At 42.1% G+C, this 18,444-nt stretch overlaps 1 protein-coding gene across 2 annotated transcripts in view; it reads right to left on the bottom strand.

The window, feature by feature from the left end:
* Positions 1–235: 235 nt before the first annotated feature.
* The window catches only part of KDR (kinase insert domain receptor), a gene marked incomplete at both ends in the record, with an annotated part of 44,195 nt that continues 25,986 nt past the window's right edge, over positions 236–18,444 (bottom strand). The window contains 12 exons of one of the 2 annotated variants that reach the window (XM_080697961.1): positions 236–458; positions 2,220–2,305; positions 2,807–2,906; positions 8,907–9,058; positions 10,334–10,439; positions 10,845–10,944; positions 11,166–11,277; positions 11,429–11,551; positions 14,012–14,109; positions 15,749–15,902; positions 16,460–16,548; positions 17,092–17,205. In XM_080697961.1, coding sequence (XP_080554087.1) covers positions 236–458; positions 2,220–2,305; positions 2,807–2,906; positions 8,907–9,058; positions 10,334–10,439; positions 10,845–10,944; positions 11,166–11,277; positions 11,429–11,551; positions 14,012–14,109; positions 15,749–15,902; positions 16,460–16,548; positions 17,092–17,205 — 1,457 coding nt within the window. Of the gene's footprint in view, positions 459–2,219; positions 2,306–2,802; positions 2,907–8,906; positions 9,059–10,333; positions 10,440–10,844; positions 10,945–11,165; positions 11,278–11,428; positions 11,552–14,011; positions 14,110–15,748; positions 15,903–16,459; positions 16,549–17,091; positions 17,206–18,444 lie in introns of those variants that run through there. The other variant, XM_080697960.1, reaches the window with a different exon arrangement.

Raw genomic sequence — 18,444 nt, 5'->3', positions numbered from 1 at the left:
AAATGAATGAAAAAGAGAATAAGGACAACACTGGGAGAAGACACAAACACATTCTTGGGTCACAAGCAACTTCTCATGAAATGCCCAGAGGACTGGCTCCCTGCAGTCCGAGGTCCTTTCTCTGAAATGAAAATCAAATGTGGCTACTTCCGGGTGGTGGAAAGAAGGACACTTGAAAATCCGAGCAGCACCTCTCATGTGATTTCCAAAAGCGGGGGGATGTGGGAACCTCCTATTAAACAGGAGGAGGGCTCAAAGTGGTCCCAGAGTCCGGCTGGAGAATCTGTGCTGTGCTGCCAGCTTGCATTCCAACCTCCACCAGCTTTAAAAGTCCCGCCTCCTCGCTGGAGTATGCAGTGGTGTCCGTGTCATCGGAGTGATAGCCGGACTGGTAGCCGCTGGTCTGGTTGGAGCCTTCAGATGTCACGGACTCCCTGCTTTTGCTGGGAATCATTCCACTGTGGAAGAAATAGCAAGCACATGAGTTGGAAGAGAGGAGACAGCTCTTTGGCTCTTCTCCCTAAGCCCATTCCCAGCTCCATGTGGACAGTGATCTCCCAGGAGACACCAGCTCCCTACGGGTCCCAGTTGTTAATCAGCGTATCTGGTTTGCATGGGCCACATCTATTTTCAGGTACTAGCACGAATTAGTAGTTGCAGATAAGTCCTCTTATTCAGCTCCAAGCCTCTCGAGCCTGGGATGAGATGGAAAGGCAGTTCTGCTGCCTGATACAAATGCTCCAACCCAGGGAACATTTTTATAGCCCTGCGATTTGACGAGTCTGTATGCAATGATGGCAGCCACTGGGCCTCTTTCATGATAGTCAAGGAAATTGGGGTGCTCTGAAAGCTCACTTGTGCCTTTCCTATTCTGTCAGTTAGGGGACCCCAAAGCACGTACAGGGTGTGAATACAATTCTTAAGTAAGTAGGGTGTGAATACAATTCTTAAGCTTGAATAACTTACAGCATGTAGCAATCAGACCAGACCTGTCAAAAACTGCTTTCTACTCATCAAAACCACATTCCATGGACGAATTGAGGGGCTGATCACTCAGCACTGAGTGGGGAATGTTTCCAGTGGCACAGTAATCATGTCAAAGCTTAGAAATGGAGGTTGTGTTGATCTTAAACTTCAGGATTTACACTTTGCCAAGCCATTCTAAGCTGTCTTTTCTCCTTAGTAGATGTTTTACTCAAATTATGCATATTCGAAACCGCAAAGGATTTTATTTTCTTTGTGCTAGTATATGACTTAAGTTATTTTAAAGAACTAGAAATATAATTTGTCTTTCAACTCAACCCCCAAAAAATGAGTTTAAGTGTATCAAGCAATGGAAAGGTGCTTGGCACATAAGAGTTGCTGAATAAGTATGTATTGAACCAATGAATGAAACATGATTGGTTCTCAATTTTTTCTTGGGCATTACAGAAAAAATCATACAATGACACAATTATTATTATTATTATTGTCATTGTCATTATTATTACATAAACATCACTCAAAAGCCCATAGGAGGCCAGGCGTGGTGGCGCACGCTTGTAATCTCCGCAATTGGGAGGCGGAGACAGGAGGATCATGCAAGTTCAAAGCCAGCCTTGCTGGCTTAAGAGAGCCTGTTTCCAAATAAAGAAGTGTAAAATAGGTCTAGGAGTGTAACCTGGAGGTAGAAGGGTTTCCAGGAACACCAGTACCACCACCAAAAATAAAAAGTCCATAGGTATTCCATTTCATATAACAGTTACTTTATTTTATTTTGGTGGCTAGGGATTGAATGCAGGGCTTTGTTAAGCTAGGCAAGTACTTCACCACTGAACTGCATCCCCAGCCCAACAGTTACTTTATATGTATATCAATCTAGCAAATAAATGATTCTTATAAATATAGACTTTTATGAGTTTTTAATGTTGAAAGCAGGTACATCTATTTAAAACAACAAATTCCTACTGAACCATATGGAGGAGATTATATTCAAAACAAAAAAATTTAATGTTTTCTCCACAAATAGTTACTAATTCCTAAGTAACATTTAAATATTTTATATAAAGGATATGTATCTATTTATATACTGTATTTCTTAAGTACCAATGCAACCCTGTACATGCTGGCTTGAAAATTGGTCAAAGTCCATGAAGATTGCACTTATATTGAAAGTCCTAAGTTCTTTCCAAAAATTCCTATTGAAACTTGCCTTTCTGTTAAATCTGAGTGAGTCTTACCTAAAAGATGGAGCTAATTTGGTTCTGTCTTCCAAAGTTTTCAGCTCTTCTGATGCAAGAACCATACCACTGTCCGTCTGGTTGTCCTTTTTGAAAGACAATGAGATGGCACAGTTGATTGAGTGCATATACTGACCAGCTAGTGAAGACTGATTTTTTAACTCATATATCAGATAATTTACCCCCAATGCCCTGCCAAGAAAAATAAAGGTATCATAGCTAGAAACTGCACAAGCTATAAAGGGAAGCAACTGTTTCCTAGAAATGGACCTGGGATAAGGAGAAAAAAAATTGTATAAAGCAGCTGAGGATTCCTGTTTTCCTGTTTCCATCCTTTTTTTTAAATTTATTTTCACAATGATCCACTTGTACTTCCGTGAAATTGAGCATAAAGCTAGACTATCTTGAACCTTGGACCAGGCACTTCTCGTATGGAAAAACCCAAGTTCCATTTCAATAATGACACATTCTTTCAGGGACAATCTTATAATAAGGCCCCAAGACTCTAATGCTTAGGCTAATATTTATCTAGCTAGTGTTTCATCCTTGGTATTATTTCTAAGACTATTTTTAAAAGATGTACTTACATCTGGGATTACTTTTACTTCTGGTTCTTCCAATGGGATATCTTCAAATGTTTTTACACTTACTGGCCGGCTCTTTCGCTTACTGTTCTGTAGATACTGACTGCAAAAGAACAAATATTTATATTTGAGCGGTAGTATATTTGGCTGCCGATACCACAAGTGATACCTAAGTTCATTATCTTTCAACCGCAAGTTTAATAGCAACCTTCAAAACATCCTTTGGAAAAAGAAAAACAAAACAAAACAAAATCTTTCCTTGCTAGCACACAGTGAAGGCTTAATTTCCTGTGAAAGTCCATTTAAAAGTATAATATAACTAAGGAGACTAGAGGAGGACCTGTTCCTTTGAATCTTGCTTCTGAGGTCCAGTGCTGGATTAAAGACAACAACAGCAGACTGAGCGATTGACTACCTTCTCCCAGGCCCCCTGGCCGTATCAGTTCCTCCACTGAGCTCCAGATATATTCCCCAGTTTTTTACATCTTGCCAGCCATGTCCTAGAAAGTTGTACTGGACAATGCTCACAGAGCAACATGGGCAGAGGAAACACAGTAGGTCTCCTGCAGCATAGGAACTCAGCTGTGATTGCGAAACAACCCCTTCCATCTACCTGACATAGAGATCTAGAGTAGAGGGGAAGGTGGCTGGGTCTCACTATCCCCATACCCCCAGAGTTGCCTGTCTCAGGAAAGAGTCTCAAGATATTTGTTTACCTCAGAGTCTATCACTGACTACAAAAAAGTGAGAAAGCCATAAATGTTTTCATGCCTCTACTGCCCCATTTAAAAATGTGTTGGTCACAGCCCCCTGCCCTAGCCCATAAGAAGCTGGGACAATGAATGACAGGGCAATCGCTGGGCCTACTGTTGGTAGAAATGGGGATGTTCTGGTGACCAAAGCATGCTCCTCCTCCCTCGCCACTCTGCTCTGGGGATTGAACCCAGGGGCATTTTGCTTCTGAGCTATGCCCCAGTGCTTTTTATTTTTTATTTTAAAACAAGTTCTCACTATATTGCTGAGGCTGGTCTCAAACATGCCACCCTCCTGTCTTAGCCTCCCAAGTACTGGGATTACAGGTGTGTGCCACCATGCCTGGCATGTTTTCTTCTTTTTGAATTATAAAGGTTGTCAGTTTCCATCAGGGCCCAAAATATTAGCCCAACAGCAAATTACCTCTCCCTGGGGATACCCCTCCCCACACATAGTTTTGGGAGAGTCCACGTGATTCTTGCAAAGCCAAGCTAAGGTGAGAGAAGGGGCATGCTTTACACAGGAAAGACCATGTGAGCCATGAGCACATTCTTCACTCTTTTCCCGCCTACTTCCCACCACAACATGCCGCAAGGATTCCAGAGCACAGGAGGAGAATGGGAGCTGTCTCTCCTCCCTTTCCCCACAAGGCTCATTCCTCCGCTTGCAGAGGAGAAAACAAGACTCACCAATGAGTTCCCCTCAAGAAACTCCACGAGAAAGAGGATACGACAGGAAGCAATTATAGCCTGACTTTCCTAGGTCCGGTCCCTAAAAGAGCTGTTGCCAAACACTACTGAGACCACAGTGTCCTCTCCAAGAGGAGGCCCTTACTGAGAATCCACTGCATGCCAGGCCCTGGACCCGATGCCCTCCAGCATCGTCTCTGGCATCTTCACAGTGGTACCTCTCCAGGGATGGAGATTACCATCCCAACTTTCCAGGTGAGAAAATTGAGACTTATAAAGGTTAGGTAATTTGTCCAACATGGCACAACTAGAATGCTTGGATTATTATTTGGAAGGCTAAGTGGAGCCATGAAGTTTTTTGTTGTTTTTGTTTGTTTTTGGTAGTGGTAATACTGGGGATTGAGCCCAGGGGCATTCTACCTCCAAGATACACCCCAAGCCCTATTTCTTTTTATTTTGAAACAAGGTCTCACTAAGTTGCTGAAGATATTCCTAAATTTTTGAGGCTGGCCTCTGCCTGTAATCCTCCTATCTCAGCCTCTCAAGTACTGAGATTACAGGTGTGCACCACCACACCTGGCTATGAAGAATTTTTAAGCATGAGATTGACAAGGTCAGATATGCCTCTTATAAAGTAGACTCTGGATTGAAAAGGCTAAGACCAGAGGTAGGAAGACTAGTTTGGGGACACTGCATTTATCTAGGAAAAAAGAAGGGGAGCCTGATTAAAGAAAAGGAATGCCCACAGGGTTTGGAGGACAGCATGGATTCCTGAGATATCTGGGTATAGAACCAACTGGAATCCTGGAATCGGTGGGCTTGGGAGACAATGCCACTCAACCCCTTGAATTTCTCAAATGAGCCTAGTCATCTGAGAAATGGTGAGCTCCTTCACAGTGGATGAAGCATTTTCCCAGATATTGTGGCATCTGCTCCTCACAATGCTATGAAAGAGGAATTACTTCCCCTTTGAAGATGAAAAGGACACGTCTCAAGAGGAAATAGCTAATAAGGATAGAAGTAGGGATCAAACTTAGGTTTGCAAATCCCAAAGCCCAGCTGGGGTTCCTTTCTCCCTTACTCCACACTGGCTCCCCTGGAAAGGCATCAAGAAGGAAAAGGAAGAAGAGAAGAGCAGATGAGATTGTTGGGATCTTTCTTAAGCACCTAGTGTGTGCACAGCACCGTTCTCAGTTGCATGTGTGCTCTGACTCTCTGGCAGGGTGGGGTGGGAAGCCAGTGTGGGGTGTAGACTAGACTAAAGTTGAAAAAGAACAGTTCCACTTGGAGCAGTCCAATATCACAGCCAAACCCAGGAGCATCTAGCCAGCAGTCTGTCCCCACTGGTAGCCTACCAGGGCCATTTAATCATCACTAATCAGGAAACAATATGAAAAAAAATGCCTTTCTCTAGGACAGAACTGTGAAGAAATATTTGATAAGCTGCTCAGAGAAGGATGAAACTCCCAGAGGAAATAACAAAGCAACCGCAGATGGTTCCCAAACTCCCCCCACAACACACATACACAGAGATGAGTCCAATGAATACGTGTTTTCTTGCCGGAAGCATGCGAATCTGGGGTTAGAGCTGATCCACAGGGGAATTAAAGACGAAGCTAAGTCTAGACACAAGTAGGCCTCCCCACACACATTTCTCAGCCTCTTCTCTCAATAAATGCTGAACAAATATTTTTGAAATAGTTTAAAGGGGCAACAAATCACGAGGCTGGCTCCCACTGTGATGTCTCTGTCTTTTTTTTTTTTTAATACAATACAGTTGACAATTAGAAGGAGGAAGCAAGTGAGAAAGCTTTTCCACTTGACTGAAAGGTAAAAGAGGATAGAATAAGTCCCCCGAGAGGTACCCAGCCTTGTCGAGTTCTGCCTAAAGAAGCAAAACCATATGGGACTCCCACAATGAAGGCGCGCGCGTGTGTGTGTGTGCGTGTGTGTGTGTGTGTGTGTGTGTGTGTGTGTGTGCCTCTCTTCTGCCTCACTTTTAACCCAGCCAATTACAAGGTAAACCTGAATTTTATTTTGACAAAAAGGGAGAAAGGTATAGAGTAGGAAAGGGATGCAAACTAAAGATTGCCGTTCCCATTTTATTTTTTGATTTATGGCTGGCTGGCTAAGAAAGAAACTAGACTGGACCAATTCAAGACTTGCAGACAGAAAATAGGAGCCAGGCATGTGCCAGGAGCACAGCGTCACATTTGTCCACGCTTCTGGGGATAAATGTTAGCAGTCCTTTTTTTAGATCCAGCATCGCGTTTGGCACTTCCATACACAAACATGACTTCATCTCCTACTCAGCACCATATGCAAAGCACCCAAGAAAGCCAAGAGGCTGCGGCTCCCGCTCTGCTTGCTCACAGAGTCACCAGGGATACTGGGCACCAGCCTCTGATTAAGGAGGGGCAAAAATCAAGTTGCAAGAGCAACAAGGTGAGAAGGCCAGAGGGATTTGAACTAGGAATTGTAGACATGGGAGTGAAAATAGAGTCTTGTTTCGGTATTCTGTCTCTCTGAGAGCATTTCTTTGGTAGAGAAGAAAATAGCAATGAGTTAGGTACCAAAGGATGTGGGGATGGGCTTCTCACTTAATAGCTGTCCTTGATAAAGTGCTCTCAACTGCTAGGCACTTAAAAATACACTCTATCATGTAATTCTTCTAACAATCATTCTTCCTTTCTTTTTTTTTTTCCTTTGGGTAGGGTACTTAGGATCGAATTTTTGTTGTTGTTGTTGTGTTTTGTTTTAGTACTGAAGATTGAACTCATGTGCAATCTACCTCCAAACTCCAAACTCCACCCCCAGCCTTTTTATACTTGACTGATTGACTTATTGGGGATTGAGCCCAAGAGCATTCTACTTCAGAGCCATATTCCTACATTATTATTATTATTTATTATTATTATTATCATCATCATCATCATCATTATTATTTTTTGATACTAGGGATGGAACCCAGGAGCATTCTACCTTCGAGCTACACTCCCAGCTCTATTTTTTATTCTTTATTTTTGAAACAAGATCTCACTGAGTTGTAAATGGCCTCACTAATTAAGCTGAGGCTGTTCACAAATGGCCATCCTCCTGTCTCACCCTCCCAAATGCTGGGATTACAAGCGTGCACCACCAGGCCTGGCTCCCCTAGGCCTATTTTTATTTTTATTTTTTAATCTGGAAAACAGGATCTTGCTAAGTTGCTGGGAGCATCACAAAGTTGCTGAGGCTGGCCTTGAACCTCCTGTCTCAGCCTCCCAAGTATTGGTGGGAAAATAAGTATGCACCACTATACCCAGTTTTATTTTTTTGTTTTGCAACAGGGTCTCACTAGGTTGCTGAGAATCTCACTAAATTGTTGAGGCTGGTCTCAGCAGTCTTCCTACCTCAGCCTCTCAAGTACTGGGATTACAGGTGAAGTGCACCAACACACCCAGCTTGAACAATCATTTTCAAACAGCACCAGCAGCCTCGCCTCACTTCACAGATAAGGAAACTGAGGGAGAGGTTAGAGGATTAGCTACTCGGTCACTCAGCAGCTAAGAGGGAGACTGGGGAGTCCCGCCCAGTTCTACACGACTCTAATGCCTAGACCTTTAACCACAATGTCTACTGCTCCAAGTTATCAAGCTGAGCCTCGGACTCAACATCTCCATCCAAAACAGATCTGTCTCCACCTTACCTGACTCAGAGTTTTCCTGTGGACACAATGTGATAACTGACGGAAAGTCTTTCAAAAATGCTGACTGTTCCTGACACAAATGGAGGGAGCAGCTGACTAGTGGTGTCTAAGTGTTCAGAGCCTCCTTCTCTCCCCTCCCAGGACCCTGCTGCCCTGCAGGATTCCATGGGGCCAATGGTCCTGGTGCGGTGCCTCTCAGCATCCACCCTGTGGCAACCTGATAGAGGCCCTGACACAGGAGACAGCCTCGCCCTCCCTGTGGCCTGCCGGGCACACTCTGGAGCGCAGCCTGGGCCCCCACCCTGGGGTTCCCGTCCAAGGAAGAAGGCAGCCACAGTGAAGCAGCCCCAAGCTTAGTCAAGGTGGTTTCAGTACATGATAGAAAACCCTATCAGCTCTTTCCTGATACACAGGTGCTGAGAGCAAAAGAAAAGGATGCTGCCTGTACAATCCTGTGCAGACCGGGACAGGATAGCAGTGCATGTGTTTTAAATAAGCCCAGACGTCCCATTATGCAAATAAATGCTGAATATCAGACTCAGAAGAGGCTTCTGAGATGCAGTGTCCAGTCTAATTCAAGACACCACCCCATGGTCTATCTCCTTGCCAGAAAGTCATAAATGTGTTTTCATATATGCATAGAGCTCCTTCTTCCTGAATCTTTCCTAAGCTGTATAATCCCCAGTAATGAAAGTGTACATGGGGACAGTTTGAATACAGATGTCTTGGTAAGACTGATCTCTCGTTTCTGGAGATTAATGGACTGTGGCATTCCAGCTATTTGCAGCTGCAGGGCTTAGAATTCTGAAGGAGAGCTGTGGCAGCAGCGTGGGCTTCAGATGGGAGAGAAGTCTCCAACCACTGTCCTTGTGGAAGTGAGCTACATGCAGCCCCTTCTCATGAGCCCCTCTCCATGCACCTCCTGGAGGTGGCCTTGAAGGCCCCTGGGATGCCGGCCATACAGCAGCAGTACCTGATCCCTGCTGTGTTGTCATAATGGAATTTGGGGTCACACACTTCCTCTTCCTCCATACAGGAAACAGGTGAGGTAGGCAGAGAGAGTCCGGAATCCTCTTCCATGCTCAAAGTCTCTGATATTGGAAGAACAATGTAGTCTTTGCCGTCCTGCAACAATAAACAGGGCTTTTGTTATGGCTTCGACCCTTGAAGGGCCTTTTCATGAGAAATGAAGGCCACGGGGGCTTCTTGGCTGTGGACTGAACTAACTTCAAGACAATATTAAAAGCAATTTGTCAAAGACAAAAGGGCACTTGAAAGAGATGTGTGTATGAAGGTGCATTAAAGAGCTAATTAAAACCAAGATGGGTAAAGGAACCGCAGAGATCTGTGGGTACCACGAAGGCAAAGCTGGCTGTGGCCATAAAGGGAGCAAGGGAACACTGTACAGGGCTACACAGAGCCGAGAAGTCATTCCCCACAAAGCCTCTTGACACCAGCCAGGCCATTCAAAGGGCACAACATCCAATTTTAGCCTTTGCATTTCAAGGTAATGGAAAAACAGATGGCAGTCTAAAGAAAAGCAGTGAGTGAGTAGGAAAACAGGCCATGGGAGAAAAGGCAGCCCACTTTCATGTTATTTCTCAAGAGGAAGAAATAAATGGCAAGTTGGTACATTTAAATGTTGGGATGGTTTATTGGTAAAAACAGATTTGACCTGTTGTTCCCCAGCTGTTCGAGAAAAAAAAAAAAAAGAGGAAATTGGCTTCCATTGTAGTAAGCTATGTTCACGGGAGATTAACTTTCTAAGGGTAAAAGCTGTAACTATGTGTTATGAAGGAGTTATGGGGCTCTGGGATTTGACCAAGAGCTATTTTGCATAGTTTGGATATATTTCATCTGCCAAATTTATTTAAAAATTACTTGAATTTCTGCCGGGTGCAGGGGTACCCACCTGTAATTTTAGCACTTGAGAGGCTGAGACAGGAAGATTACAGGCTTGAGACCAGCCTCTACAAGTTAGTGAGATCCTCAACAACTTAGGGAGACTCTGTTTCAAGATTAAAAAATAAAATAGAGCTGGGGTTTAACACAGAGATAGAATGCCCCTGGGTTCCATTCCCAATACAAAAAAATTACTTGAATTTCCATCCACAGTCGATATTCTATAGATCAAACAGATTTTCTTTAAATCTACGAGTATTTGAAGACAAATAAGTAGGAATAAGAGTTACCTGCTCCCAGGCTTAACTAGTATCTCATTTGTCTAAAAGGGCGATCACAGATTTTACAAAAGCATAATTCCTTCAATCTGGGAAAGTACAAATCCTCATTCGGGGCTGAGAGGACAGTGTGGTGGTGGTTGTGAGGAGGTCCAGGAAGCAGAGGGTCCTTACATCTAAATACTCTTTGTAAAAGCTTCTCAAATGGAGGCTTACACACCTGCTGTGCATTAGCTTGCAAAAGATTTCCCAAATGTTCCACCAACTCTGAGAACGTGGGTCTCTGATTGGGCTCCTCGTGCCAGCAGTCAAGCATGGTCTGGTACCTAGAGAAGCAAAACACTGGTTTAATAACCTGCCTCTTTTCTCCTGGGTCTGATGCTTGAAATAAGCCATCGAATGGTACACAGTTGTAAAGAGCCCACAGTGAGCCAGCATGCTAATGCACAGATATAAAATTATGTAAGATACAGTCCCTCACTTGGAGATCCGAGTATGTATAGAAAAGAAATCACACATCAACATCTAATAAAACTGCTTGTTATGATAATAAAGTGCTATTGTTTCAAGAAGCAATGAATCTATGCTTGATGTTAGCATGGAAGACTTTAAGGGAAAAAAAGCAAAACACAAATTAGACCATGAAAAAAGTATATAAAATGGAAAGCCCTCTGGGCAGAAAGAATTTGTGAGCAAAGAAAGAAAACAGAGGGCACACTTTAAAGTCTTACATTTCTGGTGTGGTATAGTCAGGGGCCCTCATTCTTGTCCCTTCTTTCAATCGTCTACAAAATTCTTCATCAATCTTTACCCCAGGATATGGAGAGGCACCTAGAATAAGCCAGGAAAAGGACTATATGATTTGATTTTCTCTTAGAGAAGACTTGAGCCTAATTACAGCACATCCTCATTGCCTATGTATTTTTTTCTTCTAGATTTTATCATCCAAAGCTTCCAAGAATTCAGCTTGTTAAGAGGTGAGATGCAGGAGATCATCAACTTTTACCATCCTATTTAGAGTCTGGGCAGAGGGACAAAGAGAAATGGCTTACCTAAGGAAAATATTTCCCAGAGTAGAACACCGAAAGACCACACATCACTTTGAATTGTGTACACTCTGTCAAAAATCGTTTCTGGTGCCATCCATTTCAAAGGGAGGCGGGCCTAAAGAAGTAGGAGACAAGAAATCACAACCCACATTAGCAAATATCTGAAAAAAGAACTTCCTTTGTTCCTGAACACAGGTCCTGAAGCTTGCTATGGGAAGTTGGAATTCTGCAGCTGAATGATCAGAGAGCTCATCTTTGAAACTTACGTCTCCTTTTCTGACATAATCTGGATCTTTATAAATATCCCGGGCCAAGCCAAAGTCACAGATTTTAACCACGTTCTTCTCCGACAAAAGGATATTCCGTGCTGCCAGGTCCCTGTGGATACACTGCAAAGAGAATTATGTGTATATTAGGTCTTTGCACAGCTGATCTCTTCTACATCTGTTGTGACCTCATGCTTATATATAAGAAAAAAAAAATCCCACAACAGAGAACGAACTGGGTAACAAGGACTGAGTTATATATCTTATCAACATGTGAGCCTCATTGAGACACGCATCTGCTTATTCCATAAACGGCCCCAGCCTTTGGAGTTATAGTATGATGTGGTCATAAATAGACTTCTCCAGGACACAACTGAAAAATGTGTTTCTGGTCACATCCACACATCCCTTTTGCCTGGTGCCATATTTGGTTTAAAATGTGTTATTCCAAGGAGGTTCCAGAAGGGATTTATTTTGAATGAATTCACGGAAGTCAGAAGCTAGGGTCTCTCACTGGCTCGGTGCTCTTTGTTGGTTTCCCTGCACCATGTGGAACTAAAGCCAGACTCGCTCTGACAGGCAATTCCCAATGGGGCTTATCCTGTTTCCCAAGCCTTAGATATTATCATAAAGGTCCACTGGAGCAATTTCAGCTTATGAGGAGTCAAGTTGATTCTCTAGTGTACCGAAAAGTAAAATAAAACTCACCTTGGCTTTAGATCTTCTATCCTTTCTTTCTCTCTATTCCCTTACTTCATCTAACACCCTACGTAATCACTATCATAATTCTTATCTAAGCTCCACAGAATAAGTTGATGGGAGAATAAGAGCCTCAGGGAACATTAGAAATGAAGGAAACATTTAGATGAGAATCTTGATCAATGTAGGAGTGATCATGAGAGCCAGGAAGCACTGGTGCCCACCCACCTCACCCTGCACCGTGGTCTGTACAGCTCTCTCCCCTGAACAGGAGCTAATTCAGACGCGTGCTGTCTAGCATGATTGAGCAAAACCAGGAATTCCTAAAAACAGATGGTACTTCCTGCTTTCCCCTCAACCAAAGAGCTTCTTTCTTTAGCCCAACAACCAGCTAGTATTCAAGAAATCACCTGGCAGCGTCAAGAAAAGTCAAAGGATTCCCATCCTACAACCCTTCATCTACCACATCCTCCCTCCCCTCATCACCAAAATAAACACTGGTAAGCTCCAGCTTCCAAAATAATATCAATAATATAATAATTAAATAACTGAGCATGGTGGCACATGCCTTTAATCCCAATAGTTGGGAGGCTGAGAGAGAAAGATTAAAGATTTAAGATCAGCCTTAGCAACTTAGTGAGAACTCGTTTCTAAAAAAATAAAAAAGGGCTGGAATATAGCTTGGAGATAGAGTGCCCCTGGGTTCAATACCCAGTACTATTACTACTAATACTAATACTAATACTAATAACAATAGTAATAAAAATCAACTTCAGAAAAGCAAAAGGCCTTTCTCTTAGAGAAAACGATGTAAGACCCTTATTTTCTTCCTTTCCCTTGGGAGAGAGAACACAAGAGCTAAGCAGCAGAAACATCTAAATTCCTGAGGCTCTGAACGCTGAGAGAAGCTTAAACTTCAAGAGAGAAAAAGGGGCTGGAGATTTTAATGTAATTTAGAAAACAAGATATTTAAGTCTTTCTTTCCCTAAGAGGCTGCAGTGAGAACATTTTGTCAACAAACAGCCTTTCCTGAACATTCATTTGAATTTTGTGTAGTGAGGCACTGTGCATCTTGCCCTCTCCAGGGGTGGTGGTAACATCCCCCAACCTTCCTCCCCTCTCCAAAGTGTTTACAACCTTTGGAATATGTGTAACTCGTCACGTCCCCATCTCAGCCTTTGTTTGGCCTACTTTTCTAATTTTAGCTCTGCTAATCGGGCTCATCTGAAGTCCTGTCCTTCCTGGTTTCTAATTATACTACCAACAAATATTTTTGGTAGATGGTGATGAATGTAGAAATAAATTTAAAATAGACTTTTGTAACAAAATATTTGTGAGGCCCAGTTCCTCACCTCTCCTACATCATTGCTCACATATCACATTCTTAGTAAAGCCTTTCTGGTCCGCCTTGTTTAAGCACACACACACACACACACACACACACACACACACACACACACAGAAACATATGCACACATAAACACAGCACTCCTATATACTCTATTAGCCCTTGATACTTTATATCTCCACAACATGATTGCCATGGACATTACTTACTTATATTATTTATTGTTTGTTTCATCTACCAGAATGTAAATTCCACGCAGATGGTGACTTTATTTGGTTTGCCACAGTTGGTGCTTAGAAGACTGCATGGTGCTTATTAGATGCCCAGTTATGTATTTATTATAAGACTCCATTTTATGAAATCCCTGGCTACCCTTCATAAACAGAGCTAGAGCCTCCCCAGTATAACTATTTTAAGAGTTATTCAAGCAATGCCTGAATTTCCATCCCAAACACACACCAATGACTGGCCCTAGACATCTTATTTCCAAGACTGTGATCTGAAGAGAGAGCTTATTTCCCCTTGACCTATCTTACCTTCCTCGAAGCCAAGAACTCCATGCCCTTAGCCACTTGGAAGCTGTAGCAAATGAGATGCTCCAAGGTTAGAAAGTCCTTGTAGAGATCTTCAGAAGCTGCCAGAGGGAGGAGGAGGCCAGAGATGAGCATTTCCACCAGTCAGTAAGTACGCTTTGTTTCTAAGTCTCCTAGAGTAATGATCTTTTTAAGACTTGGGAGGTAAATTTCAGAAAATAGAAGCAGAGAGAAAATACTTCTATCTTCTGTCAATTTGCTGAGTTCCAGTATTATTAGCCTTCATCAACCCCTTAGGGGAAATACTGGTTTTTCCATTTTAGTCAAATTGAACCAGTAAATCCTGGAAGTAGCATAGAGGTAAAATTGGCCTAGATAACAGGGAGAGGAAGAAGACTTTTTCAAATTTGCTGTTTCAAGCAGTTGTTTCTTTCTTTTTTTTTTTTTTTTTCATGTACCCAGAGGGATAAACAATAGTTTCATATCGAGAACTCTAAAAATAAAACAACAATATTCAGGGTCATCAGATCTTTTTTCTTTCCAGGTTTTGTCCTGGGACAAAGACCAAAGGTCAAAATATAATCTACAACGGATAACTAAAAATATCAGAAATATATTTACTTCTTTCTTTTTCATACTTAAAAAGTGCTACAAATACATTAGATCTGGCCTGTGAGGATGCCAGAGAAATAACAAGAACATAACAGAAAAATGAATTTACATAAATAGGTAATATTTACTTCAGTATAACTGGTACAAATAAACACTAAGACATTAATGGGGATTTTGAAATGATCCCATAACTTTGGACAGATAAGACTTATGGCCTCTTTCCAGGACATGAATAGCAGAGTAAACACAAACTTAGTTGTAACAATAACTTGGTAAGTATTAAAAAGGTTATAGGCCTTCTCCTCAATGGCCTGCTATACTTAGGGCTGAAGAGCTCTTTGAGAACAATTAGTGAGTCCCCTTCATTTTCTGAATGAAGAATTGGGGTAAAATCCCAGGCCAACACTCTTTCTATTCCAACACACTATCTCCACCTCTTGGGTTTCCAGCACGCTGGCCACCATTCTGTAGGAGAGAAGCAGTGGGCAGAGAGGGCTCCACTCAGTAGTGGCCCCATTACATGAGTCCTAGACAACCTCCTCATTCTCTTCTAGCCCAAGTTCTGGCCTTATGTTCCCTGTTCGACTTCTAAGGGAAAGAAGTTCAACTTCAGCTTTCTCTGTAGACTTATGTCAAAGCAAATGACAAGTGAGTCTCTTTGCTGTTTCATGACTGGGCTCTCCTAAACTCACACCTCAAGAAGACAAGAGGTCAGGAAGCCCCATCTCTACATCACGGAGCTGTCTCTGCTCCTTCTGAGGAAATCAGATGCACAGTGTATCTTGGAGCTGTACTGAAGTTCTAGAGGTTAGGTGGTAGCCACAGCTCTAACCACAAAGGGCACTAAAATATTATCAAGAATGCACTTGAATAAAGACAAGTCTATTTACCCAGACTCCACTGAGGAAATATGGCTGAAAGGAAGACATGAAAAGCCATCGGGATTAATCGGAACAGATGGCCCCTAACCTTTCTCGGAGAAGACTGGGTACTGAATAGAAGCTGCCTATGAAGTCAGATCTCTTTCAAATATGAGGCTTTTCCCATGATCAAAGCCCTTGTAATGCTTATCACCTCATCTATTCTTACAAGAGCATGCATTGGGCCTGGAAGAGCCAATGGTGGTACCTTCTTCTCCCTCCACGTCACTGAGAGATCTCTCCTCAACAAAACCAGAGCTGGCTGAGCTCTGGCTACTGGTGATGCTGTCCAAGCGGCGCTTCAGGTCCACAGATATTTCCCCAACATAGTCTTTCCCTTGACGAAATCGTGCCCCTTTGGACTATAAAAAAAGCAAATGAACACACAAAATCTTGGAATATAAAACAGGTCTCCAAAATGTAGTAAACTGTAAACAATTAAAAAGCAGACCCCCCCAAAGATATTATGCAGACATTCGGGATTATGCATTTTCTGGGCTGAAATCTAGAGAAGGTTTTGTACATACTAGAGTTTCTTCCATAAAGACAAGCTCCTTTTTTATCTTAAAGAGATAAATGCCTTACTTCAAAATGCACTCCAACACATTTCCAACATTTGTGTGTCCTTTTACTAAAGAATATATATTCCAAGGAGCCAATTATGGTGTGTGGGGGTGTGTGTGTGATGGTATAATCTAGAGCTGCCCTTCCTTCTAGCCTTCTTTTTTCTTAACCCATATCTGCCTCCTCCCTAACTCTGGCACTGTCTTTAGTGGGTCATGAGAATAAAAAGACAGTTACAATAACCAAGAGGTAGTGTGAAATGCCTCACAAAATTTCAGCTAAAAATCTAACCTTCACCATTTTGAGTTTTCCTCCATTTACCACATGGCCAAAGTCAAGTTAGAAAACAACGTACCTTGTAAGGCACAAATTCATTTCTCTTGCCCCGTAGGTAAGTTGATAGGTTTCCAAACTTGCAGAATTCCACGATCACCATGAGAGGCCCTGTAAGTAGCACAGCATGTCAAGAAGGGAAATCGTGTTTTCACCTCTGTTTCTAACTAAGTACTTAATATGCTGATGAGCCCAAAAGAAGAAGGCTGAATACAACCTTTCATTGCAACAGGATTACAGAAATCAGCTGGTCCCAATGTCCTTACATGGTAGTTTTTCTTTTTCCAAAAAGCAGTTCCACAAAGAGATTAACAAAAATTTCAGATGAAAACCTATCTACTTGCTTTTCAGTGCAATGAGATGACTCCCCTTGGGGATGGGGATTACTTTTGGCTTTAAAGTTTGGGGGGAAGTTTATTTTTAATACCCACAACACAAGTAGCAAACTCTGTCATAATGATGTGACATTTCTTAATTCTTTGGAACTGTTAAAATGATTTGATTATGGTAGCCATTAAATCTCTATAAAATGCATGTATATCTAGGAATCTGGTTAGAGAAATCAAGTCAGTGGAAGTTATATTGTTTCCCTCAAATACTAGCAAAGAAGCCCATGTAAAAATCAGGCCACTAGAACAATCCCTGGTCACTCACCTCCTGGCTTGGTACAGGCACCTAGAAGGTTGACCACATTGAGATGGTGGCCAATGTGGATGAGGATCTTGAGTTCAGACATAAGGGCTCGGTGTTCACTGTGCGTTGCTCCTTCTACAAATTCAGGATAAAGAATAAAAATCATACATGTGGGCCTTACCACAGGATGGGTGATGGCCATTTTCCACTGCATGCAACTGTGCAATTTACCTTCACAGGGCAACACAACTGTGACATAACTTAGAGATTAGGAGAAGTTTCTAAAAAATCAAACGTAAACATTATCTTCTCCTTCTTCTTCTTCTTTTTTTTTTTTTTTTTTTTGGTGGTACTGGGGTTCCTGGAAGCCCTTTTACCTCCGAGCCACACTCCCAGACCTATTTTATATTTTTATTTGGAAACAGGGTCTCCTAAGCCAGCACGGCTGGCTTCGAACCTGCGCGATCCTCCTGTTTCAGCCTCCCAAGCATGAGGATTACAAGCGTGCGCCACCACACCCGGCTATAAACACTATCTTCTAATTCAAAATCAAACTCTTACTTTAAGTGAACTCAAAATCCTTGATATTTAAAGGAATCTGCTGTGGAGTCTTCTCAAAGTTAAGAGTAGATATGCAGTGGACTCATGCCCAGATTCTGTTCTTGCACAAACCAAATTGTTATACTTGGGGTTTACAATGCTTCTTAATGCCCAGTCGCTTCAGTCCCATGTCTTAAAAATCCCATGTATTAAAAATGACTTGAGCCAACCAACCAATTTAACCAGGGACCACTGGTGAGGCTGGCTGGTAGATGAAGTGGATGGGACTAAGAATGCATTTGATCCTGTACAGCCTGCTGAGTGTCTCTAATTCACAGGCACAGTCCACATCTCAGGACCTGGGGAATCACCTCAAAATTACATACTCCTTTGGCCTCTAGAGAGAAAAGACCAAAGGAGAGAGATGGCTTTGAAATGCACCAGACCTGCTGGCAAAGGGTCAGGAGCTCTGTCTGTCAATGAAGGTGCGTCATAGTTGGAACAAAAAGTTTTGTACACATTACCTCTCCAAATCAAATTACAAGACCAGAATTCCCTTATTGTTAGGATTAATCATTATTTATGAGGCTTTTAATTTTAAAAAATAACCCATAATCCCTTTTCTTATCATAAGTATTCAGTTTGCAAATTATTTTATACCTGAAGTTCTTTTATATATTCCAATCCCTAAGAATATGCTGTTTTTGCATTCAATTTTCTTCACTTATATCAAATTCCTTTCCATGTTTCTAATGGGCCTATAATTATCTTACAGAATGATATATTATGAAACCATTTTAATATAGCCAGGCTATTTTTTTCTTATAACCAGGA

The sequence above is a fragment of the Muscardinus avellanarius genome (genome assembly GCF_963383645.1).
Source record: "Muscardinus avellanarius genome assembly, chromosome: 6".
NCBI classification, from domain to species: Eukaryota; Metazoa; Chordata; class Mammalia; order Rodentia; family Gliridae; genus Muscardinus; species Muscardinus avellanarius.
Note: the sequence above shows the minus strand (reverse complement) of the source record. Positions and strands in the feature narration are given on the sequence as shown.